Raw genomic sequence first — 20,685 nt, forward strand, 5'->3', positions numbered from 1 at the left:
CCATAGAGCAGCCCTGGGATCTGAGTTGTCAAGGATTTCCTCTTAATAAGGAACCCAGAGGAACACCAGGAGCTGGGATTACCAGATACCAAAACGACATGGACTTAATTGCCCCAAGACACTGTTCCTGTTACATATGTTATTTAAACCTTAGGGATCTCATATTAGAGACTGGTCAAAGCCAGGGTCTGGACCCAGGCAGACCTAGGTTACCAGCTTACTAACTGTGTCAACAATGGTTTTCTGGGAGATTTCACAGAAGAAAAATACTGAGAACATTTGAAAATTATTACCATGACATACAAAGGAGAGAAATCTTAGTTATCTAAGTAAAGAGAGTCTGGCTATACCTTTTTTCAATTCTGTATTTTTCAAAAAGAAATGGGCAAAAGAAAAGAAAGCTACTTAAGATAGGAACTGGATGGAGTTGATTGTGGAGTTTAGTTCTGGAGCTTTCTCCTCCTCTGCTGTCCTGAGGCTACTTCTAAGGCTTCTCTGACCCCTTTTCTCTCTGATAGGTTGTATGAAGAAAACATTGCAACTCTTCCATATGTAGACTTTGCTTCTCTGAAAACATCTCTGAAGTCTCATTCTTGAAAGTAAAGTAAGAAGGAAAACAGTCAAAGGGTGTCGAAAAGTCTTCTATTTGGGCAGGCAAAGCAAGGCTCTTAAGTTAACGAACTGGTCCTGGAATGCAAGCACGAGGCGCGGACACTGTTTTAGGGATACATTCCTCTGAACGACCCTTGAACCAAACCCAGCCTACTTTGGAAGCTCAAGATCACTTTTGTTTGGGATTGTTACCACCCATCTCTAAGTCCTTGGGACTTCTTTCTCTTTTTCTAAGCTCGCTAATTCAGAGAGATAAAACTCACTCCACAGAGAGGCCGCAAAGCTTTGGGTGGGTAAAGAAGTGCAGCTTGGGGGACGCTTGGGTGGCTCAGTAAATTAAGCGTCTGCCTTCGGCTCAGGTCATGATCCCAGGGTCTTCGGATCGAGCCCCCCATCGGGCTCCTTGCTCAGCGGGGAGTCTGCTTCTCCCTCTGCCTGCCGCTCCCCCTGCTTGTGCTCTCTCTCTGACAAATAAATAAATTAAATCTTTAAAAAAAAAAAGTGCAGCTTTGAAGCAGATGGACAAAGTTCCACTTTTATCTAAGACCTTTGATAACCTGGCACAAGTTTACATCAGGGCTTTTCTTTCCTCATCTGGGCAGTGCCAGGCACAAAGTAGGTAATTACACATTCTTCTCTTTTTTTTCCCTACCAGCATAGATATTTCTAGTAACTCCAGAATGACCGCTTGATAATGCAGGGTCAGGCAAAAGGTAGCTAACAGGAGAAAGATTTCACAGCTCCCGATGAGTCTTTGGATGAGTAATTGGCTTGTTGCTGGGAAACTCAATGCAAATTGAAGCAGTCAGTTTGGGAAGTGGTGGTGAAGTTCAATGCCAAAAAAAGTTTTTAGTTGCTTTTTGGTGGCTGCTGGAATAAAGAGAGAAAATTTACAAGTCATAAGAAAAACAAAACATGATACCAACACAGTTTCTTTGTAGCATTTTGTAAAGGCTAGGAATTGAGGTTCTGGGAGGTTAAATTCTAGTAACTTCATTTTTAAATTTTAAGATCTAGGACTGTGTGGAATTGTTAAAACATGGATTCAGCTTTCATAGGGGGAAGTGGCATCCAGTGGGATGTAATACCTTTCAACCTTAGGAAATCTATGACAAACAAAATATTACCCAAAACATGTAATATGCAAACTCAGGAACCCCTCTCACTTCACAGCTTCCCTCTCCGCTCTTCAATTACCGAGTAATGTGTACATTCACATTCAGATCATCCTGCAATACCAAAGTATACAGTAGAGTTGGTGTAGCATGCAAGGTGCCCGCCCAAAAGTGGGAAGGGAAGGGGGGGCAGAAGAAAACATCCATTTAGATGGTCCAAGTGGCCTGGGTTCCACCCTGCAGGTGAGATGGGAGATGTGCTCCTACTATTCCCTCTTTGGGTTGGGGTGGGGTTGTGCACTAGTATCTAGACCTCATTTATTTATGTGTTTAACAAACATGTTTATAGCTCTTACTGTTTTAAGCATACTTCTAAGCACTTTACAAATATCAGCTAATTTAATTCATTTAACCATCATAACAATGCAAAGAGCCAGATAAAGTCATCTCCATTTTTCAGAAGGATACTGAGGGACAGAAAGGTTTGGCAGCTTGCCCAAGATCATACAGTTAATGATTGATGGACCTAGGATTTGAGGTCAGGGAGCCAACTCTACAGTCCTTACTCCAAAATATCTTGTAAATTGTAGTGTCTTCCTTAGGAATTCTTAAGAGAAAATTTCTGTATAGGATCTTGCACCTTATAAGTGGACTTTAGAACCTAACTGCCAGGCTGGTGGATATGTGGATTTGCTTTCGTATGGATATGTCTGTGTTAACTATGTATATGTGCATTTTTTCAGTCAATAATGATTGATGGTCAAGAATGCCTAAATTATACAAATCTCTCTTTTTAATTCACCCTAGTCTCAGAATATGTCAGCTTGACCCAATTTAATGAACTCTTCCCTATTGATGGACATCTAGATTGTCTCTCTGTATAATACAAATAACATTCATGTGAACGTCCTTGTGCCCTATTCAAGTGTATCTCAAGAACAAAACCTCTAAAACTCCTTACCATAAAACAAATAAACTAAACCTGACAACCATGTGAAGTGATGGATGTGTTAACTAACTTTATTGTGGTCATCACTTCACAATACACAGTATATGAAATCATTACGTCATGTACCTACGCTTACACAAAGTCATGTGTCAGTTATATCTCTATAAAGCTGGAGGGGAAAAAAAAGAACAAACCCATCCCCAGAAGTAGAATTCCGAGTGGACAGTTGCTTCTTTGTTGAGCACATGGATAATTGTAAGGCATTATTGGATCTGACCACAGGCAGCAGGAGTGATGAATGAAGACTCATACTTAGTCTTTTCTCCAAAATCTTTTTTTCTTTTTTTTAAGGATTTTGGTATTCTAAGGCCCTTACATGAGGATAAGCCACCCAGTGGATATTTGTTGCAGTGACCAACAGACATTTTTGGAAAGAAAACTTACCCACTTCCCGTTTCCTGGATGTGTGGGTGGATGTCCCTTTGTGAGCAAATGGTTGCCCAGCTGTTTGTGTCTCTTCAGACCATGTAGTTGAGCTCATGTAATGAATATCCCAGGGCTGTATTTGCATGTCAAACCCCCGGTTATTGTCATAATTAAATGAGAATCTCCACATATGAAATGTGCCTTCATTACTGCTAAAAAAAAAAAAATGGAATATATTGCCATCGGACTTGAATGTCCATAGGACTTGATGTCACATCTGTCATAAGCATTCGTGCCGGGGCCTTGGCCTCCCGTGACGAGCTCGGTTACTTCCTCTTCCTTTCATGAAAGCGCTGTCACCCGCCCTGCACTCTCGCTCTTCCTGCCAGGAAACCTGCTCTAACAAATCTGGTGCGCACCATGTTACCCGACCTCCGTTCTCCTCTTGTCCTGGGCTCAGCTTTTCTGCTTTCATTTGTTTAAACTCATTATCGTCTTTTTTTGGTGAAAGCATGTCAAGTCCTTTTGAGAAAGAAGCAGGCCACAGAAATAATCCCTTCATTCAGCATCGGTAATATGTAGATAAAGCACAAGTTTCAAAATAGCCATCGTATGGCAAAATGGTGGCGCTCGGACTTTCGGCTAAAGCCGTGTGTGAGGCCCAGCGCCGGCATTCCCCACCGCTGTGGCTTGGGAACTGGTCACACGACTTCTGTAGGCCTCAGTGTACTCCTCTGTAGAGTGGGGTTAGTAATACCTATGTCATAGGGTTTATTCAAGCAGTAAACAAGATGCTTAGAAAATGATAAATGTTTAATTAAAAAATACTAAGGTGCGAGTCATTGTACAGTGTAGCTCATATCATTTGCAAACATGTAACCACTTTCTCAGTTTTTGTGGGCGTACGTTGTATCTTCGACCTTTCTGGTACCTTCCCACAGCAGAAGGCAAGACCTGGTCTGAGTTCATCCCCATGTCACTACAAGGAGCTCTCTGAGCTTTCTTGCTGGACCGTGAGGAACTGTAGGGCCCCAACCCAGGGCTCCCTGCTGGGTGGGCAGTCAGCAGAGGCCGGCTCAGCCTGAGCGACCAAGGACGGTATCTCCACGTGGAGCAGTGTTGTAATTGTTTCCATCTATGGCCCATGCATTGGTTCTCAGTGATCCATGGTGATGGGGGAGAGGAAAATACGAAATAAGCATAAAGAAATGATAATCCGTGGACTGTCACCACCCCTCACACATCCACCTGCTTTCTATTTCCATCCTTTGTCTTCCTTCCCAGGGCCACTGCCCATGGACAGTCGCCATTGTCTCTTTGTCCAGACCTCTTAGAGGTCTGGGTCCCAGATGTCCCCATCCAGCTCTCGTCTCCCCTCTTGCTCCTACAGAGTTCTCTCTGGGAAGGAGTGGTCTCATCATATCGTTTCCCTGGGTAAAAAACTTCCCATGGCTTCCTGCTGAAATAAAGTCTGCACTCCTTGGCATGATACAGAAATAACACCCCTCAAAGTACTTTTCTAACCTCATCCCCTGTGTGCATGCACACACTCACTGTTTCTAACATTTTGAACAACTTTATGAGAGAAAGTAGTATAATATAAATATCCCCTTATTTTCTCCCCACTCCAACTTTTTATTTTGAAAATAACAAAGCCACAGGAAAAAAAAAATGAAAGAACGTCCTCACCTGGATTCACTGATTTTTTAATGTTATGCCACATTTGTCTCCCACTCCCTTCTCTTTTTCATCTTGCCCAAAGTGTTGTAACTCCCAGACACCATGAGACTCCATTCGTGCACACGTGTGTATGCATCTCCTAAGATAGGGACATTCTTCTGCATAACCACGGTGCTATCATCATGTCACCTATGAAGCCCAGCAATTCCCTAATACCATGTTCAAATATATTCAAGATTTCCCCAATTATCCCAACCTGTGTCCTCCTCTACCCCCAACCCCCTCCATCCAGGATTCATTCAAAGTTCACCCATTGTGTTTCTTTCGTTTCTTAATATGGAATAGTTCTGTCCTCACCTCTCTACCCCGCCCCCTGTACTTTTAAAAGTATCCAGATTGGTTACACATTATGGATTTGTCTGATCATTTTGTTCCTCTAACCTCTGTGTTTCCTATAAACTAGAAGTTAGTTCTAGAGGTTTCTGTATCTTTTAAAACAACTGAGGTGGGTTTCACCTCCTTTCCTTTTTCTTGTCCACCTTTTGCAAGGGGCGTCAGGATGAACATGTGGGAAGGTGGAGTGCAGCAACCGGAGCTGGTCCATCCATTCACAGCACATATCCCCTGAGCACCTGCTCTGCGCAGGCCCTGTGTAGCTGCTGGGAATACTGCCCTGAAGAAACAGGCTAGGGGCCTCCCTGTCTGCCTCAGTTCTGCTGGGGGCTGACCACGAATTCACCAATATGTAATGGGATGTCGGTCACAATTAGAAAAAGAAGAGTGTAAAGCCTGAGGAATGGGCAGAGGGGCGATTTTTTTAGTAGGCTCGTTAGTGAAGACCAGTCTGGGCAGGTAACATTGTGTTTAGATCTGGAGAGGGTGGGAGAGAGAGACAGAGATGCAGAGACAGAGAGACACTGAAAGGGAAAGAGGGAGAAAGAGACAGGCAGGGACACAGAGAGAGACAGGCAGGAAGAGACAGATAGAGAGACGGAGACAGAGAGATAGAGAGCGTGCGCTGGAGTGGGGCAGCTTGGCCAGTCTGCGGGAGTGCTGGCAGCCCAGAGGCTCGGTGGGGGGTGCGGTCAGTGCGAGGGGAAAGCGGGGTGTTGCGAAGGGCAAAGGGCAGCGGTGGTCAGGTGGACCCTCCGGGGCCTCCTCTTGGAGCTGCCTGTGTGCTCAGTGGTGGGCTCCACCTTCCCTTCTTGAACAGCACCATCTTAATGGATGATCAGTGAGATACAGCTTTTTTGGGAGGGGGTGGGGGTTGAGACTGGTGAGAAAAGAGCTTGACTGTTTACTTACAGATCAACTTTAAAACCTGTCTCACTTATTTACAGATCAACTTAAAAACCCTTCTCCATTGCAGATACTTTAGCATATTTAAAAAAAAAAAAAGGGCTGTTTTGAATCAAAGAAGTACTTGCTTCCCCTTTATTTTGGGAACTGCTGCTTGCTAGTTTCGGAAAGAGGTGTGACTGTACTTTAGAGGCTTCAGATCTCCATGATGAGATGATAAACAAATTGAAGGTTGCAGGCCCCCTGGAATCCTGCAGGACAAGGTGCGGAGATGAGCTGGCCTGTGGATGACAGTTTGACAATTTGGAGATCTTGAGGTTTCTTAGAACAGTTCCTCCCCCGGGAGTTATTTCCTGTTTCCCACCACCTCCTCCCCAGACTGGGAATCCTCTCTCCCTCCTCTAGAGATCTAGGCAGTGGTCTTCCAATGGCAGTGCTTCCGCGTTCCACAGATTACCGCCCCCCCACCCCGGGGCAGGGGAGGGGTGGACACCCTGCCTCCACTGGGCCTGAGGGAATTTCCTGGAATGCATCCAGAGAATCTGTTCTGTTGCGGGTGATGATCCTGGTGTCCCTTCAGCTTTGGGAGCCACTGCCCTATGGGACCTTCTAATGGAGCTCATAACAGATTTATTGTTTTTAATGTATGGATTTAACTGTGAGCTGTGCTGTAAGGCAAGATTCGTATCTGATTTCAGTTTTTTTTTTTTTTAAGATTTATTTATTTATTTGAGAGAGCGAGAATGAGAGAGAGAGAGAGAGTACATGAGAGGGGGGAGGGTTAGAGGGAGAAGCAGGCTCCTCGCCGAGCAGGGAGCCCGATGCGGGACTCGATCCAGAGACTCCAGGATCATGACCTGAGCCGAAGGCAGTCGCTCAACCAACTGAGCCACCCAGGTGCCCTGATTTCAGTTTTTAAATTCGATCCTTCAGTCCCCAGAGTGCTCGGTGCGGTGCTCTATACATCCTACTATGAACCAGAGGAATTAATAAAGGAGTTTAGCTTTCAGAAGCATGGTTGTGTCGTTCTGCACTGGTCAGGCTCGAGCCCCTTCTGTCCATGGCTCTTCCTCCGAATATTATGCACGGTCACAGTGTGCTGATGCCTTCGTTGCTGCCCCTACCTCCACCATCTCTCCTGCTTTCCACACTCACGTAGCTTCCTGGGAAGCCCACCGGAGCTGATCATCTGGATGTTCCTCCAGGCATCGTCTCTCCCGTTGGCATCTCCTCCTTTATTTCTGGTCTTGGTGAAGGGCCACCACCGTTTTCCCAGGCCCCAAGCCACATCCAGTTGGAGCCAGGTTCTGCACCATCTAGCTCTTAATCATGCTTGCCTTGGAAGCCTCAAGCCCCCTCACTTGACCTTGCCCATTGTGTCCTCGTGAAATGACAAAGTAAGAAAAACAGCTCCCCAGCATGGCACCCACGGTGCGCCTCTGTTTCCATCCCAACTCCTGGCCTTCCCTACTTGCTCCTTGGCTAAAGGGTTTCTCATCATAGAACTAGTTCCCTGAAGGGATCAGCTTGAATCTGTTCCCTGAAGGAGTGAGATGAACCAGTTCCCCAAAGGGATGTGATGAACTAGTTCCCTGAAGGGGCCATGTTATCTCGGGATCAGTATTTTGCATATGAAGTTCCTTCTTCCTGGAATCCCTTTACTGACTCTGCCACATGACTAACATCCCTCCCATTTTGACTCAGCATTTCCTTTGGGGCGTTTCCACTTGCCTGAGTTAGGTGCCCTTTCCTAGGTCCTGTGCATCCTCTGTCATTGACTCGCCACACTGTACTGTAGTTTTAATTCACAAATCTCTGCCACAAGAATAGGAGCATCTTTAGGGCAGGAATGATGTCTTCTGATATAAAATTGGTGCTCAATAAATAGTTGTTGAATGAATGAATGAACAAGCAAATGGGTATGTGGACAGTATTCACATTTGAGTTTGTTAAGCTATCTATAATAAAAAATAAAAATGTAGTCTTTTATTCTTTGTGAATGGAGATATTTTGGTAGCTTGAAGCCAGTTCTAAAATGGTAAAACAATGTCATTGCTTTTGTATTCCCACAGGAAATATGGGATGTATAAAATCAAAAAGGAAAGACAATCTGAATGACGATGGAATAGATTTGAAGACTCAACCAGTACGTAATACTGACCGAACTATTTATGTGAGAGATCCAACGTCCAATAAACAGCAAAGGCCAGTAAGTAGATAGTCTCAGGGGAGAATTCCCACAGCAGGATCAAAGCATGGCTGCGTAATTTAGACGCCAAATCTGTAACATGTGCGTGCAAAAAAATCACATCCATTACTTGGGCCTCAAATAAGTTTTGATTTCCTTTATAGCTTAATCCTTTAAAGAGTTTGTAAACATTTTAGAGATAAGCAGACCACTTATTGTACAATAAAGGGCCTTTGATCACCTACTCACGTGTAAAGAAAATCATCTTTCATATCACTGGTGCAAAGACCCACCCTTTATATATAAAGATCAATCTATCTGTCTATCTGAACTTGGGTGACTTAGGATAGGTAGTGAGATTAGCACAGTGGTCTGGAGGCAAAAAAGAAATTCTGGATTCAAGTCAGAAGCTAAAATAAGTGCTAATATGCCCTTTGGCGTATCATATTTTATCCCCTATCTTGTCATTCTTCAGTTAACTCCAGACAGTACAGATTCTGAAGTTGTCATGACCTATTACAGAGAATTAAAGGATTAAAAAAATACACAGCTAATTCTACCCCCTAACCTTGGACAGATATCTGTACCAGAAATTTTACATGAGTGCTGTGCTATTTGATGCAGTTGGGAAATGCTTGGCAAAGGAAGACCTAATACTCTATCCAATTTCATGGAGAAGAGGACCAGAGCTTTGGATAGATGCTATGTTAAACGTACTTTACTTCAGATCTTTTATCTTTTCCATCTATTTTATTATATACATATATATAGAATCAAATTAGTATATATAGTATATATATAAGTATATGTATAGTATATAAATAGTATATTATCAAATTATATATGTATAGTATATTATCAAATTAGCCCCAATGCCTTTATTAAGAATTTTCATAGTGTCTCTAGTCAGATATGTTTTAAATATAAGGCCTTGGCATTATGGAGTATGTTCTTGTTACCAAGCCTTCTTCCAGCTCTTTCCCCACAGCTCCCCATTATCCTGTAGGTTTGACGGATGTCAAAGTCTCATGCCATTGCTGAAATTGAGAAGTTACTGTTGGCCTTCTTAAAAAGTGGAGATGAAGAGTGAATATATTATTGCTGTCAATTATTGTACATGATGTTTCTAGATAGATAAATTAATGTTACAGTTGTATAGAGAGAAACTCAAAATGTATAAGACTATATAGCTTTCATAATTTAGTGATAATAAATAATATAAATATAATATTTAAAAACATTACATAAACCAGTATAATTAGAGAACTATATTACATACACATGATTAATAGGAAAGAAAACGATTGAAAGAATTGGAGTCACAGATAGTTGCCTCCTTATAGACTTCAAGAGATCTCATAAAACGAATCTGGCTTTTCCTGATATTATGTGCTATAGGCACTTTACGTGCTTTGAACCCAAGTTTTCTTTTGAAATGATGAACGAAGATGCCCTTGATTCAGAAAAACAAAGGCAAATCGTATAAATGTACCATTTTTCCTCCTCCTAAGATTGAAAGAGGTTAACCATGGGGTTGGAAGGCAGAAATAGTAAACAGGTTTGCAATATGGCAGCTCCCTCCTGGATTCTGTCTCTTAGTCTGTGCCTTCTCTGGCTACAGCTGCCCTTGTTTCCTGAGCCCGCTAGCATGGCCTTATCCCGTGGCCATAGATAACACTCCCAGCTGTGGCCAGATGTGCCAAAAATGCACGCTCTGGCTCTGTGACAGGAGCTCCGAGAAGCCGGTGAGGTGAAATTGATGGAATTCAGCAACACCCCGAAGAAAAGACATTTTAAGGAAAGAGTTACGACAGATGAGTTGCCTATACGTGTTTTGGTCTTCTAGAAAGTCTGTTAAAACATTTGTAAATTAAGGACTCTTTGGTATTTGAAATCGGCTTGCTGCTTTCAAAGTGATTTAACTAGTTTCTCATCTTCTAATTATTTCCTCTAAATCATTTGTAATTGATCATGCATCCTAATTATGCAAATCCCCATGATTAAAAAAATCAGTCTAGAACTTCTTAAAGTAAGTATTCAAGGATAGCACGGACCCCTGATTTTCTGATACCAGGACATAGAGTAATGCCCCCTCCCCCACTGCCCCAACCTCATAATTGGGGATTTTATGGGCTAACTGTCATCATCAGAAATTTAAATTAAAAAAAAAAAAAGAAATTTAAATTTCAGTGCAAACTGTTTTGGTCCCATTCCATTAAGTCACTGAATCAAAGGGAAAAGTTGCATGATTTGTGGATATAGGCCTTGGACAGTACTTTCCTGAAAAGGGGCCCACGAGGTCTTATCATCCTCCCCATGGTCACTGAGAGAAAAAGGAATTTGGTTTAAAAGGTCATTGAGGTGACCTTCTGTCCCACAGACCCTTCCTGCCAATTCACCTCCCAGCTGAAGTAACCGGGGATGCCATCTGTCCCCATAACAGGAGCAGGGTCAGCCTTAGGAAACCTGGATCCGTTAGGACCTGTTCTCAGCCTCTAGTGACAGAGCCCGGACTCTGTTTGCTAAACAAGTCTGGGAAACACGGAGATCAGCAGTCCTGGCCGAAATGGCAATCCCACCAAGCCAGCAGGGGCCCAGGCCGTTTCTGTCTTCTGCTTTGCAGTCCCTAGTGTCTGGTTTCCATGCTGAGACTCCAGCCTTCACCTGTTCACTTCCTGCCACCACCGGCAAATGACTGCTCTTAGAAGGGAGAGCTGTTCCGCTGAGCTGTGTAGGATGGGACCCAGCTCTGTGAAATGTTTTCTCTGTTCTCTTCTTTCCGGCTTCCTAAATGAGCCATTCTAAACCTCATTTGCTACTGTGAGAAAAATGACATAACATACAACATGTATGTGAGTAAGAAAAGCTAAACGTAAAAATCCTTTTCCTAACCAATATTCTCTCCTAGGTTCCAGAATCTCAGCTTTTACCAGGACAGAGGTTTCAAACTAAAGGTATGTTTCCATAGCAACATGGTGGTTTCCTTTCTTTACTGTTAGAGATGCATTAAGGGAGTCAGCTTGGGTGTTTTTATTTATATTTTCATTGTCAAAAAAATACATGGAATATAAAATTTATCATTGTAACCATTTTTACGTGTCTAGTTAAGTAGCTTTAAGTACATTCACATTATTGGGCAGCCAGCACCACCATCCATCTCCAGAACTTCTTCATCTCCCCAAACTGAAACTCGTCCAAGTTTAACACTAACTCCCCATTCCCCAACTCCCCACAGCCCCTGCCAACCACCATTCCACTTTCTGTCTCAATGAATTTGGCCACTCTAGGTACCTCAAATAAGTGGACTCATAAAGTGTTTGTCCTTTCGTGTCTGGCTTATTTCACTCCTTCCAATGTCTTCAGGGTTCATCTGTGTTGTAGCTCGTGTCAGAATGTTCTTCCATTTTAAGGTTGAATAATGTCACGTTGTATGTACACACCACATTTTGTTTATCCATTCATTTGCCACCGAACATTCGGACTGTTCCTTCCTTTTAGCTCTTGCGAATAATGCTGCTCTGAACATGGCTGTATCCTTTCTGAAGTATAGGGCTGGAATTAATTATAGCTGTAGGTCTCTATGACTGGGGATAACATCAGCTGTATCCAGTGTGGATAATACGTTGCTTACTGCAGACCATGTGGGCTCTGAGCCCCACTAGGCAGGAAACACATGTCATTATCCATCTTTTGTGCCTGATAAAGATTTGTTAAAACGTTTCCATTGATGGATTCTTGAACATCTCCCCTTTCGTCCTTCATTTTTAGATCCGGAGGAGCAAGGAGACATCGTGGTAGCCTTGTACCCCTATGATGGCATCCACCCGGACGACTTGTCTTTCAAGAAAGGAGAGAAGATGAAAGTCCTGGAGGAGTAAGTATGCCCACTCACCCTTTACTCGGGCCAGAGTCCTGGCCCCTTCGTTCTGCTCCCAGCAGCACAGCAATGAGCAGCCTCCCAGCCTCCTTGCTGCTAGCAGGGCTTTGGGAGTGCAAGGAGTGAGGCCAAAGGAATCTTCCTCTTATGTTCTCCAGGTTTCCCTTTGAATGCAGACACCAGTTTCTTTCTTTATCCATCTGTGCCACCTTAAGAAGCTTGTGTCTGTGTGGAGTTTGCATGTTATTTTAATGCAAATAACATGTTTATTTTATGTTTTTACTTAGTTATATTGCTCAAATTCAGACTGGGTGTATGGGTCCGACTTGGTTTGATTTTTAAGGGCACTGTGCAGAAGCAGCCGTCATTTTGGAAAAGCCCCTACTCAGCCGTTGTCGTCCTTCTGTGAAGACACTTAGACATTGTCGTGTCCTTGACCCAGCCCCCCCAGCTCCCCATGCTGACTCACAGACCTGTGGCTCAGACCACAGGGACTTGGTACTGAGAATAAGGATTTCCCAAGTATTTGCCCCTGATCTTGCATACGTTGTCATGCTGGCCGGCCTACCAGGGTTGGAGGAGGGAGACCCCGTAGTAAGTACAAGGTGCTAAGTGGTTAAGAGCAGTTCTCACTTACTGGGTGAGTGTGAACTCGGGCCTAATCCTGGCCCTGCCTCTTGATAGCTGTGTGACCTTGACAAGTCCCTTCAGCTCTATGCTTTCGTTTCTTCACTTAGGAAATGGGAGTGGCCTATAATGGGAGTGACAGTGGCTCTGTCCGGGGGTTGATGTGAGAATGTCGTGAATACACGTACGGCAGGTAGCAGCTTCGTGTCCCTTGTGGCTGTCCTTCATGGCTTGCAAACAAGGAGCCCGACTGGGCGTGGGGATTTGAACATCATAGTTGAGGCTCCTGGGGACTCTTCCATTCCTGCCTCCTTCCTCGGCCCCAGCCTCCTCCTTGGCTCCATGCTGAGGGCAAGAACAGGGGGAATGAGCCTACCTGCTTGGGATTACTTCATGGTTTTCCGTTTCTTCTCTCCACAGCACCTCTCTATGGAAAGTAGATGTTTTAACAAAGGAGTTTATAACGTGAGAGCGATGGTTCATTGTTCCCTTGACTCTCGTTTCTATATAAGGATCCTACGGCATTTCTTGGAGATTCTGGGGGAAATTACAAACGTGTTGCTTCTGCAAGAGAGGAACCATTTTCACCAACTCTTGTGTGTGAGGCGCCGAGCACAGTGATCCATTTATGAGGCTGTTTTCCTTTGCCTTAAGTCCCTAAACATAGTTTTATTTCAGCAAAAGGAGCGAATTTTCCCGCTGGATTCTGGGGCTCCAGGGATCTTCCCACCCTCCCTCACCCCCCCTTCAGACAATTGTTATTGCAGTTCTTGACTCATTGGATACAAACACTTATTTTTTTAAAGTTTTATTTTTTTAAACGTAATCTCTACACACAACGTGGGACCCGAACTCACAGGCCCAAGGTCAGGAGTCCCATGCTGTACCAACAGAGCGAGGCAGGCGCCCCTGGACACAGACACTTTTTGATGTCCGCTTCTCTTCCAGGCATGGAGAATGGTGGAAAGCTAAATCCCTTTCAACAAAGAGAGAAGGGTTCATCCCCAGCAACTATGTCGCCAAAGTCAACACCTTGGAAACGGAAGAGTGAGTCCTTACCTGTTGCCATCTTGGATGGTTTTGCTTGCTGCCTTGGCTTTCTTATGCATTCCTTACCTTTTTCCTTCCCTGGAGCGTAACATCCATGAAGTGTGACAATGTCTTCTCAGGTGGTTTTTCAAGGATATAACCAGGAAAGATGCAGAAAGACAGCTGCTGGCGCCAGGGAACAGTCCTGGAGCTTTTCTTATCAGAGAAAGCGAAACCTTGAAAGGTAGGAAGTGGTTTAAGTCCCCTTCTAAATCACTATTTAGGAAATCATTCTTAGAAACTAGTCTAGAATTCTTTTTTTAAAAAGAGATATATCCTGGTCGTGAAAGTTTTATGGTTTGATAACAAACTTATGTTTTTCCCCCACAGGAAGCTACTCTCTTTCTGTCAGAGATTATGACCCTGTGCACGGTGATGTTATTAAGCACTACAAAATTAGAAGTCTGGACAATGGGGGTTATTACATCTCTCCACGAATCACTTTTCCTTGTATCAGTGACATGATTAAACATTACCAAAGTAAGTAAAAACTGAAGGTCGGACAAGACAAAACAGATTTATTACAAAATGTAGGGTGTCAGACACTTCTTTATATTAAAATTCTTCTACCTCATATTTCTTTTGGATGAATTTGGAGGATCCGTATCTGTAATTGATTCTAAATTAATCTGTAATTACATATGCATTTAAAGTCAGATCGGATCTTAGTGAATAATTATCCCAGTTCTTTCCACCACATCCATGCTGTTTGACAGTTAATGTTCCAAAACTGAGAAGAGAAAAATGAATATTCTTTTCATGTAGTGCATATTTTTACAACACATTTTTAAATATTTGGAATCAGAATGCAGATTTGCGGGTCTGTGTCTTTTTATATATATATTTATATATATATATATATATTTATATGTGTGTGTGTGTGTGTGTGTGTAAAAGTAATCCATAGTCTGGGTAAAAGAAAACAGAAATAACAACAACAAGAAAATATTTAGAAGAGGCAAGTCAATGGTCCTCAGTCTCCAGTGCCACTTTTCAGCCCTGAGAAGCCAAACCCATGGGCGGCCTTTAGGTTCATTCTCTGTGTGATTGAAGTCAGTTATAGTCGGTAGCTGCTGGTACTGTTTACTTCTGTAACCCACTCTGAGGGGATACATATTGTAGGTTTGCAAACAGTACTAATGGATAAAATGTCCTTCAGGCAAGAATTTCCAAAGTCACAATTAGACAAAAGATACCCCCATAGCATTTTAGGTTCGTAGACTGCATCGACTGCGTCAACCAATGATCCCACTAGTAGTCGAAATTTCTTCATAGATACTGGTAAATTACAAAGTAGGACATTTCTTAACCTTTTTTTTTCTCTTTCACATTAGAGCAGTCAGATGGCTTGTGCAGAAGGTTGGAGAAGGCTTGTATTAGCCCCAAACCACAAAAGCCATGGGACAAAGATGCCTGGGAGATCCCACGGGATTCCATCAAGTTGGTGAAAAGGCTTGGTGCTGGGCAGTTCGGGGAAGTCTGGATGGGTGAGTGTGTGGCTCTGGAGGAGGTGACCAGAGAAATAAGGGCTCAAGCAGTGTCCATCCATTTTCTCAGCCAAACATTAAACCATGTCAGAAACATCATTTCTTTTGTTTTGCTCTGCCCACCTGGCACAAGAACTGGCCTGCAAATTGGTTTGATTGGACTCTCTTCCTTGTAACTCTCTCTCTTAAATTTTTAGTTGAATTATACTTGACATACAATGTTATATTTGTTTCAGGGGTACAACATAGTGATTCAACAGCTCTGTATGTTTTGTCCTGCTCACCATGAGAAGTATAGTCACATCTGTCACCATACAACATTGTTACGATATTATTAACTCTATCTTCGTGCTGTACTTTTCATCCCCGTGACTTAATTGTTTTATAACTGGATGTTCGTACCTCTTCCTCCCCTTCACCTATTTCACTTCTCCTGTCCCCTGTAGTAGCTCTTTTAGAATGAACGTTTGTAAGGAAGAGGACAGTGGGTTTTTATCCTGATTGTTCTGTCTACTCGTTCGTGATTCTCTCATCACCAGATTCTCTGGACACATATTTTAAGGGCAGGAAATTGGTTTCCATCTCAGGGAAAATTATATTCAGGGTGAGGTTCGTCCTTACTAGTGGGCATAATAAGAAGCATCACATTTATTGCACTTTCTCACCAGAAAGTTTCTAAAGGTGCTCAAAATGCTGCCATTCATGAATTATTCCTTACGTCCTGCCTTCTCAGGCAGACCAGAGGTAACCATGAAATTAGAGCAGTGACTTCTCCAGGGGATTTTTTTCCCCATGTCTTTTCTAAAGTTTTTATAGCAAATTTGAATTTTCTTTTTTCTTCTGTGATAGAATTTATAGAGCCCTTTTAAAAAAAGTCATGTTCTCTTCGAGGTTCTAACTGAAAATGCCGTTGCTCTTGTTCAGGATAACACGTGTGGTCAGGCAGTCTCAGTGGATCACATTTTCTGTGCCAGCTTTGTGTGAGTGAAAAGCAACTGTGATTTCTAGAGAGATGAAGGGGTAGCAGCTTTTAATCCTGTGCAGTCCCAGCTGAGCAGAAGCTAGAGACTCAGCCTGCTGCGACCATGTAGGCAGCCCACTTGCCCATCCAGGGGTCTGTGAGGGAGAGGTTTCTCCTCTAACATGTTGGCCTCTGGGATCAGAGTATCGCCTCCTTTCTCCTGTTGCTGTTGCTTTAGTTGAAGCATCTTTTGAATATGGCGGATACTGACCCAGCATAGAATGAGTTCGCTGCGCTGTAAGTCTGTGAACCTGTTATGGAATCCAGGTAAATGATAATTACACAAGCTGATGGTCTTCATTTTGGTTAGCATATTCCAGAACCAGTCAGTAGTGCCCGTCACGCACACCATTTCCATCCCAGCCAGCAGATTCGTGGGTGTGAGTGTGCACTCCTGGCCGCGGCAGCCTCTTCTCGTTCACACTCTGTGGCCCAGGTTGTAGAATCCAACTCCCCCTTTGCCTGTCTGCCCTTTTCCTTTTTATTGAGGTAAGATTTGTGTCACAGAGAATCAGTCATTTTAAAGTAAACGATTCAGTGACATTTACTGTACTCATGTTGTTGCGTAACCACCTCCATCTAGTTCCAGAAAGGAAGCAGTGTACCCGTGAAGCAACCATTCCCCATTTCCCCTGCCCCGACCCGGGCAACCACCATTCTGCTCTCTGTCTCAGTGAACTTGACTGGTCTAGGTACCTCCTGTAAGTGGAATCCTACTGCATTTGCCTTTTTGTGACTGGCTTACGTCACTTAACATAATGTCCTCAAGGCTCATCCATGTTGTAGCATGTGTCAGAATTTCATCCTTTTTTTAATGGCTGAATAATGTTCTACTGTATGGATACACCACACTGTTTATCCACTTGTCTGCTGATGGATATTTGGGTTGTTTCTACCTTTTGGCTATTGTGAATAGTGCTGCTACGAACATTCATGTACAAATTGTGTAGACAAATGGTTTCATTTCTCTTGGGTATATATGTTCTTTTAACAGTGAAATTGCTGAGTCATATGGTAATTCTATCATTAGCTTTTTGAGGGATCATCAAGCTGTTACCTGCTCATTTTTAAAAAAAAGCTACCTTCTTTATTCCTCTGAGGTGTTTGTATTTATTTCTTAATATGTTTTTTTGCAAATCCACAGAATAGGGGCTAGAATTGTGTAATGAACATTGCAAACCCTTCACCTGAATTCACCAGTTAGTGGTTTGCTATATTTGCTTTTTCTCTTTTCTACATACACACACATACACAGTGAGTTGCAGATGTGATGACTTTTCACCCCTAAATACAGAAATATGTGTCTCCTGAGAGCAGGACCATTATCTTACACAATACATTGGCCACGTTTAGGAGATCTAACATCAATACATACTATTATCTAATACGAAGTCTAGAATTCCTTTAGTTGTCCCAGTAATGCCCTTGAGCTCCCTAGGATCATGTATTTGCATTGAGTTGACGTGTCTTCACTACCCTCTAATCTGGAACAGTCCCTCGGTCCTTCTTCATCTTTTATGACACTGACATTTTGTAGAACATGGGTCAGTTGTTCTGTAGAATGTTCCTCATTTGGATTTTTCCATGATTTGGCTCAGGAAATGCCTTTGTGCATGAATAGTATCTAAGCAGTAAACGATGCTGTGTCCGCAAGGCATCTACCAGGAGGTACAAAATATTAGTTGGTCCCGTTATTGCTCATGGTCTGTGTGATTTTAAGGAGGTCTACCAGATTTCTCCATTGTAAATACTACTTTTTAGTTCTTTTTCATAATTAATTGATAATCTGTGGGGAGATCATTTAAGATCTTGTAAGTATCTTCTGCTCCAAGAGAACTTTCCTCAAATGGTTTCAGCATTATCTGCTCATGTTGAGGTTTGTTCCCTCTTAGAAGCCATCACTTCTCTAAAGAGAAGCTGCCCCTATCTTCCTCCACGCTCCCTCCCAACGTGTCTTCTCCAACCCCGCTGGCTCACTGAGGGAACCATGTTCCTCCCTGTATTTACCATGACTTTGAATGGGGAGGAGGTGATGAAGTGGGGGATGAGGAAGAAGAAGGACGGGAGGAAAGACTATCCAAGCTGTACAGTGTCCACTGCCCGCCTTCTAGGCACATATTCTTCAGTTATCTCTCATACTCATTGCAATACCACTGTGAGATAGGAATTATTGTCAGCATTTGATAAACAAGGACACTGGACTCAGACAAGTGACTTGCCCAAAGTCATTCAAGGCAGTGAAGACACCAGAGGCTTTGGCCTCCCAGAGACCTGGACTCACTTGCTTGCTAAAAGCTATATACAAGTTAGTTTGACCTCATCAGTTTCCTCATCAGTAAAATGGGCAAACAACCATCTTCTCAGTTGCTGAAATGAGAATGAAATTCTATACCTGACGTGTTTCCTATACAATATGGTTCTGTGCACTCTAGTTTCATCTTCTTTATTTTACCATATTTGACCATAGTCACTGGAAGCTATATTTCAGTGGATTTTCCCCAACTTCAATCATGAGTTCGAACTCTAAATAATCCAGTTAGACCTTCCTGTGAATATTTGCCAGCAAAGGAATTGCATACCTGTCATGAAGAGAAAAGTAGAGGGAGCTTAACAGGGTGTACTCATCTGCTCTAAAACAGTAACCCTGCATATGAAATGATGGTTTGGAATTCTGTTCCAACCTCATGTTCAGCTGTGAAGCCGGGATGAAGGCATCAAACTACATGATGTTTGCACTGGAGAGAGAAGGGATAAGATCTGCTAGTCTGGGAAGTTATTGCTTTGAGGGGAAGAGATTATGTTAGTCCTCTTGTGTTTTCTTAAAATTTTCTTTTTTTTAAATATTAAAGATTATTTATTTATTTACCAGAGAGAGAGAGGGAGAGAGAGAGAGAGCACAAGCAGGGGGAGCAGCAGGAAAGGGAGAAGCAGCTCCCTGCTGAGCAAGGAGCCCGATGTGGGGCTCAATCCCAGGACCCCGGGATCATGACTTGAGCCGAAGGCAGACGCTTAACCGACTGAGCCACCCGGGCATCCCTTCTTAAAATTTTCTTGAGAGCTACTAGCAAGTAGAATGGTAAACTCTTTGCCAGGTTTGCCATGGTGGTGGTCACAGGTGCCATATGCCAGCCCAACTCGGCCAGAGAAACTGAGGAGGGGGTGAGCTAGCGTAGCAGCAGGGGTCAACGCCTGAGTCAGTCGGCTCACAGTACATTTCTGTCCTGAGTGACCCAAACCTGTGCTGAAATTGTCACCTGCAGATCAAGCTCATTGGTCCTTCTGAGATGAGGAAAACCTCTGCTTCCAATTCCAGATATACTAGATCCTCCTGCCCATTTCTCGCCTTTTCCTGTTCATGTGCTTCCACTGGCCACCTGCTAAATCTTCATACTGACTTTAGAGAACATTTTTTAGCATGAGCCGAGGTAGTGGGAGAAACTGAGGTTTAGAAGAGAGGAGAAATGCGGCATTGGAAAATATTTAACTGTTCTATCGAGAGTGTTACTTGGATTTAAACTGTTTGAAAGAAGGTAAAAATCTGGTGAAAATTCAGCATTTGAGTAGATTTGCTAATAATTTTGTGTGCGTGGTAAAATGCATATAGCTTAAAATTTACCATCTTAACCGTTTTTAAGTGTACAGTTCAATACTGTTATGGACATTCTGATTAGACAGCCAATTTCCAAAGCTCTTTTTATCTTGAAAACTGGGCTTCTATACTCTTTAAACAACAATTCCCCATAACCCTCTTCCCAGCCTCTGTTCACCACCATTCTACTTTCTTCTTTATAAATAAGCAGAATCATAAAGTATGTACTTTTTTGTGTGACTGGCTTATTTCACTTAGCTATATGAACGTCCTCCAGGTTCATCCATGTCGTAGCCTATGATGGAATTTCTTTCCATTCTAAAGCTGACTTAAATTCCATTGTATGTATATACCATATTTTGTTGATCCATTCATCCACTGATAGACATTTGCGTTGATTCCACCTTTTGGCTATTGTGAATAATGCTGCTATGTCCATGCGCGCACAAATTTCTCTTTGAGACCCTGCTTCCAGTTCTTTGGGGTATATACCCAGGAGTGGGATTGCTGGATCACAGGGAAATTCTATATTTAATTTTTTGAGGAACTGCCAAACTGTTTTCCTTAGTAGCTACACTTTACATTCCTACCAACAGTGCACAAGGGTTCCAATTTCTCTACATCCTCACCAACACTTACTCTTTACTTTTCTATCTTTCCCTTCCTTCCTTCCTACCTTCCTTCCTTCCTTCCTTCCTTCCTTCCTTCCTTCCTTCCTTCCTTCCT

At 42.9% G+C, this 20,685-nt stretch overlaps 1 protein-coding gene across 4 annotated transcripts in view; it reads left to right on the top strand.

Annotated features, from left to right (window-relative positions):
* The window catches only part of LYN (LYN proto-oncogene, Src family tyrosine kinase), a 116,701-nt gene that overhangs the window by 48,794 nt on the left and 47,222 nt on the right, over positions 1-20,685 (top strand). For 2 of the 4 annotated variants that reach the window (XM_035011173.1, XM_035011174.1), the window contains exons 2-8: positions 8,154-8,290; positions 11,178-11,223; positions 12,038-12,143; positions 13,722-13,820; positions 13,943-14,046; positions 14,193-14,342; positions 15,197-15,349. In XM_035011173.1, the coding sequence (XP_034867064.1) occupies positions 8,159-8,290; positions 11,178-11,223; positions 12,038-12,143; positions 13,722-13,820; positions 13,943-14,046; positions 14,193-14,342; positions 15,197-15,349 (790 nt within the window). In that variant the 5' untranslated portion in view covers positions 8,154-8,158. The remainder of the gene's footprint in view (positions 1-8,153; positions 8,291-11,177; positions 11,224-12,037; positions 12,144-13,721; positions 13,821-13,942; positions 14,047-14,192; positions 14,343-15,196; positions 15,350-20,685) is intronic. The other 2 variants (XM_035011175.1, XM_035011176.1) reach the window with 1 other exon arrangement.

The sequence above is a fragment of the Mirounga leonina genome, unplaced genomic scaffold (assembly GCF_011800145.1).
Source record: "Mirounga leonina isolate KUSES-001 unplaced genomic scaffold, KU_Mleo_1.0 Mir_165, whole genome shotgun sequence".
NCBI classification, from domain to species: Eukaryota; Metazoa; Chordata; class Mammalia; order Carnivora; family Phocidae; genus Mirounga; species Mirounga leonina.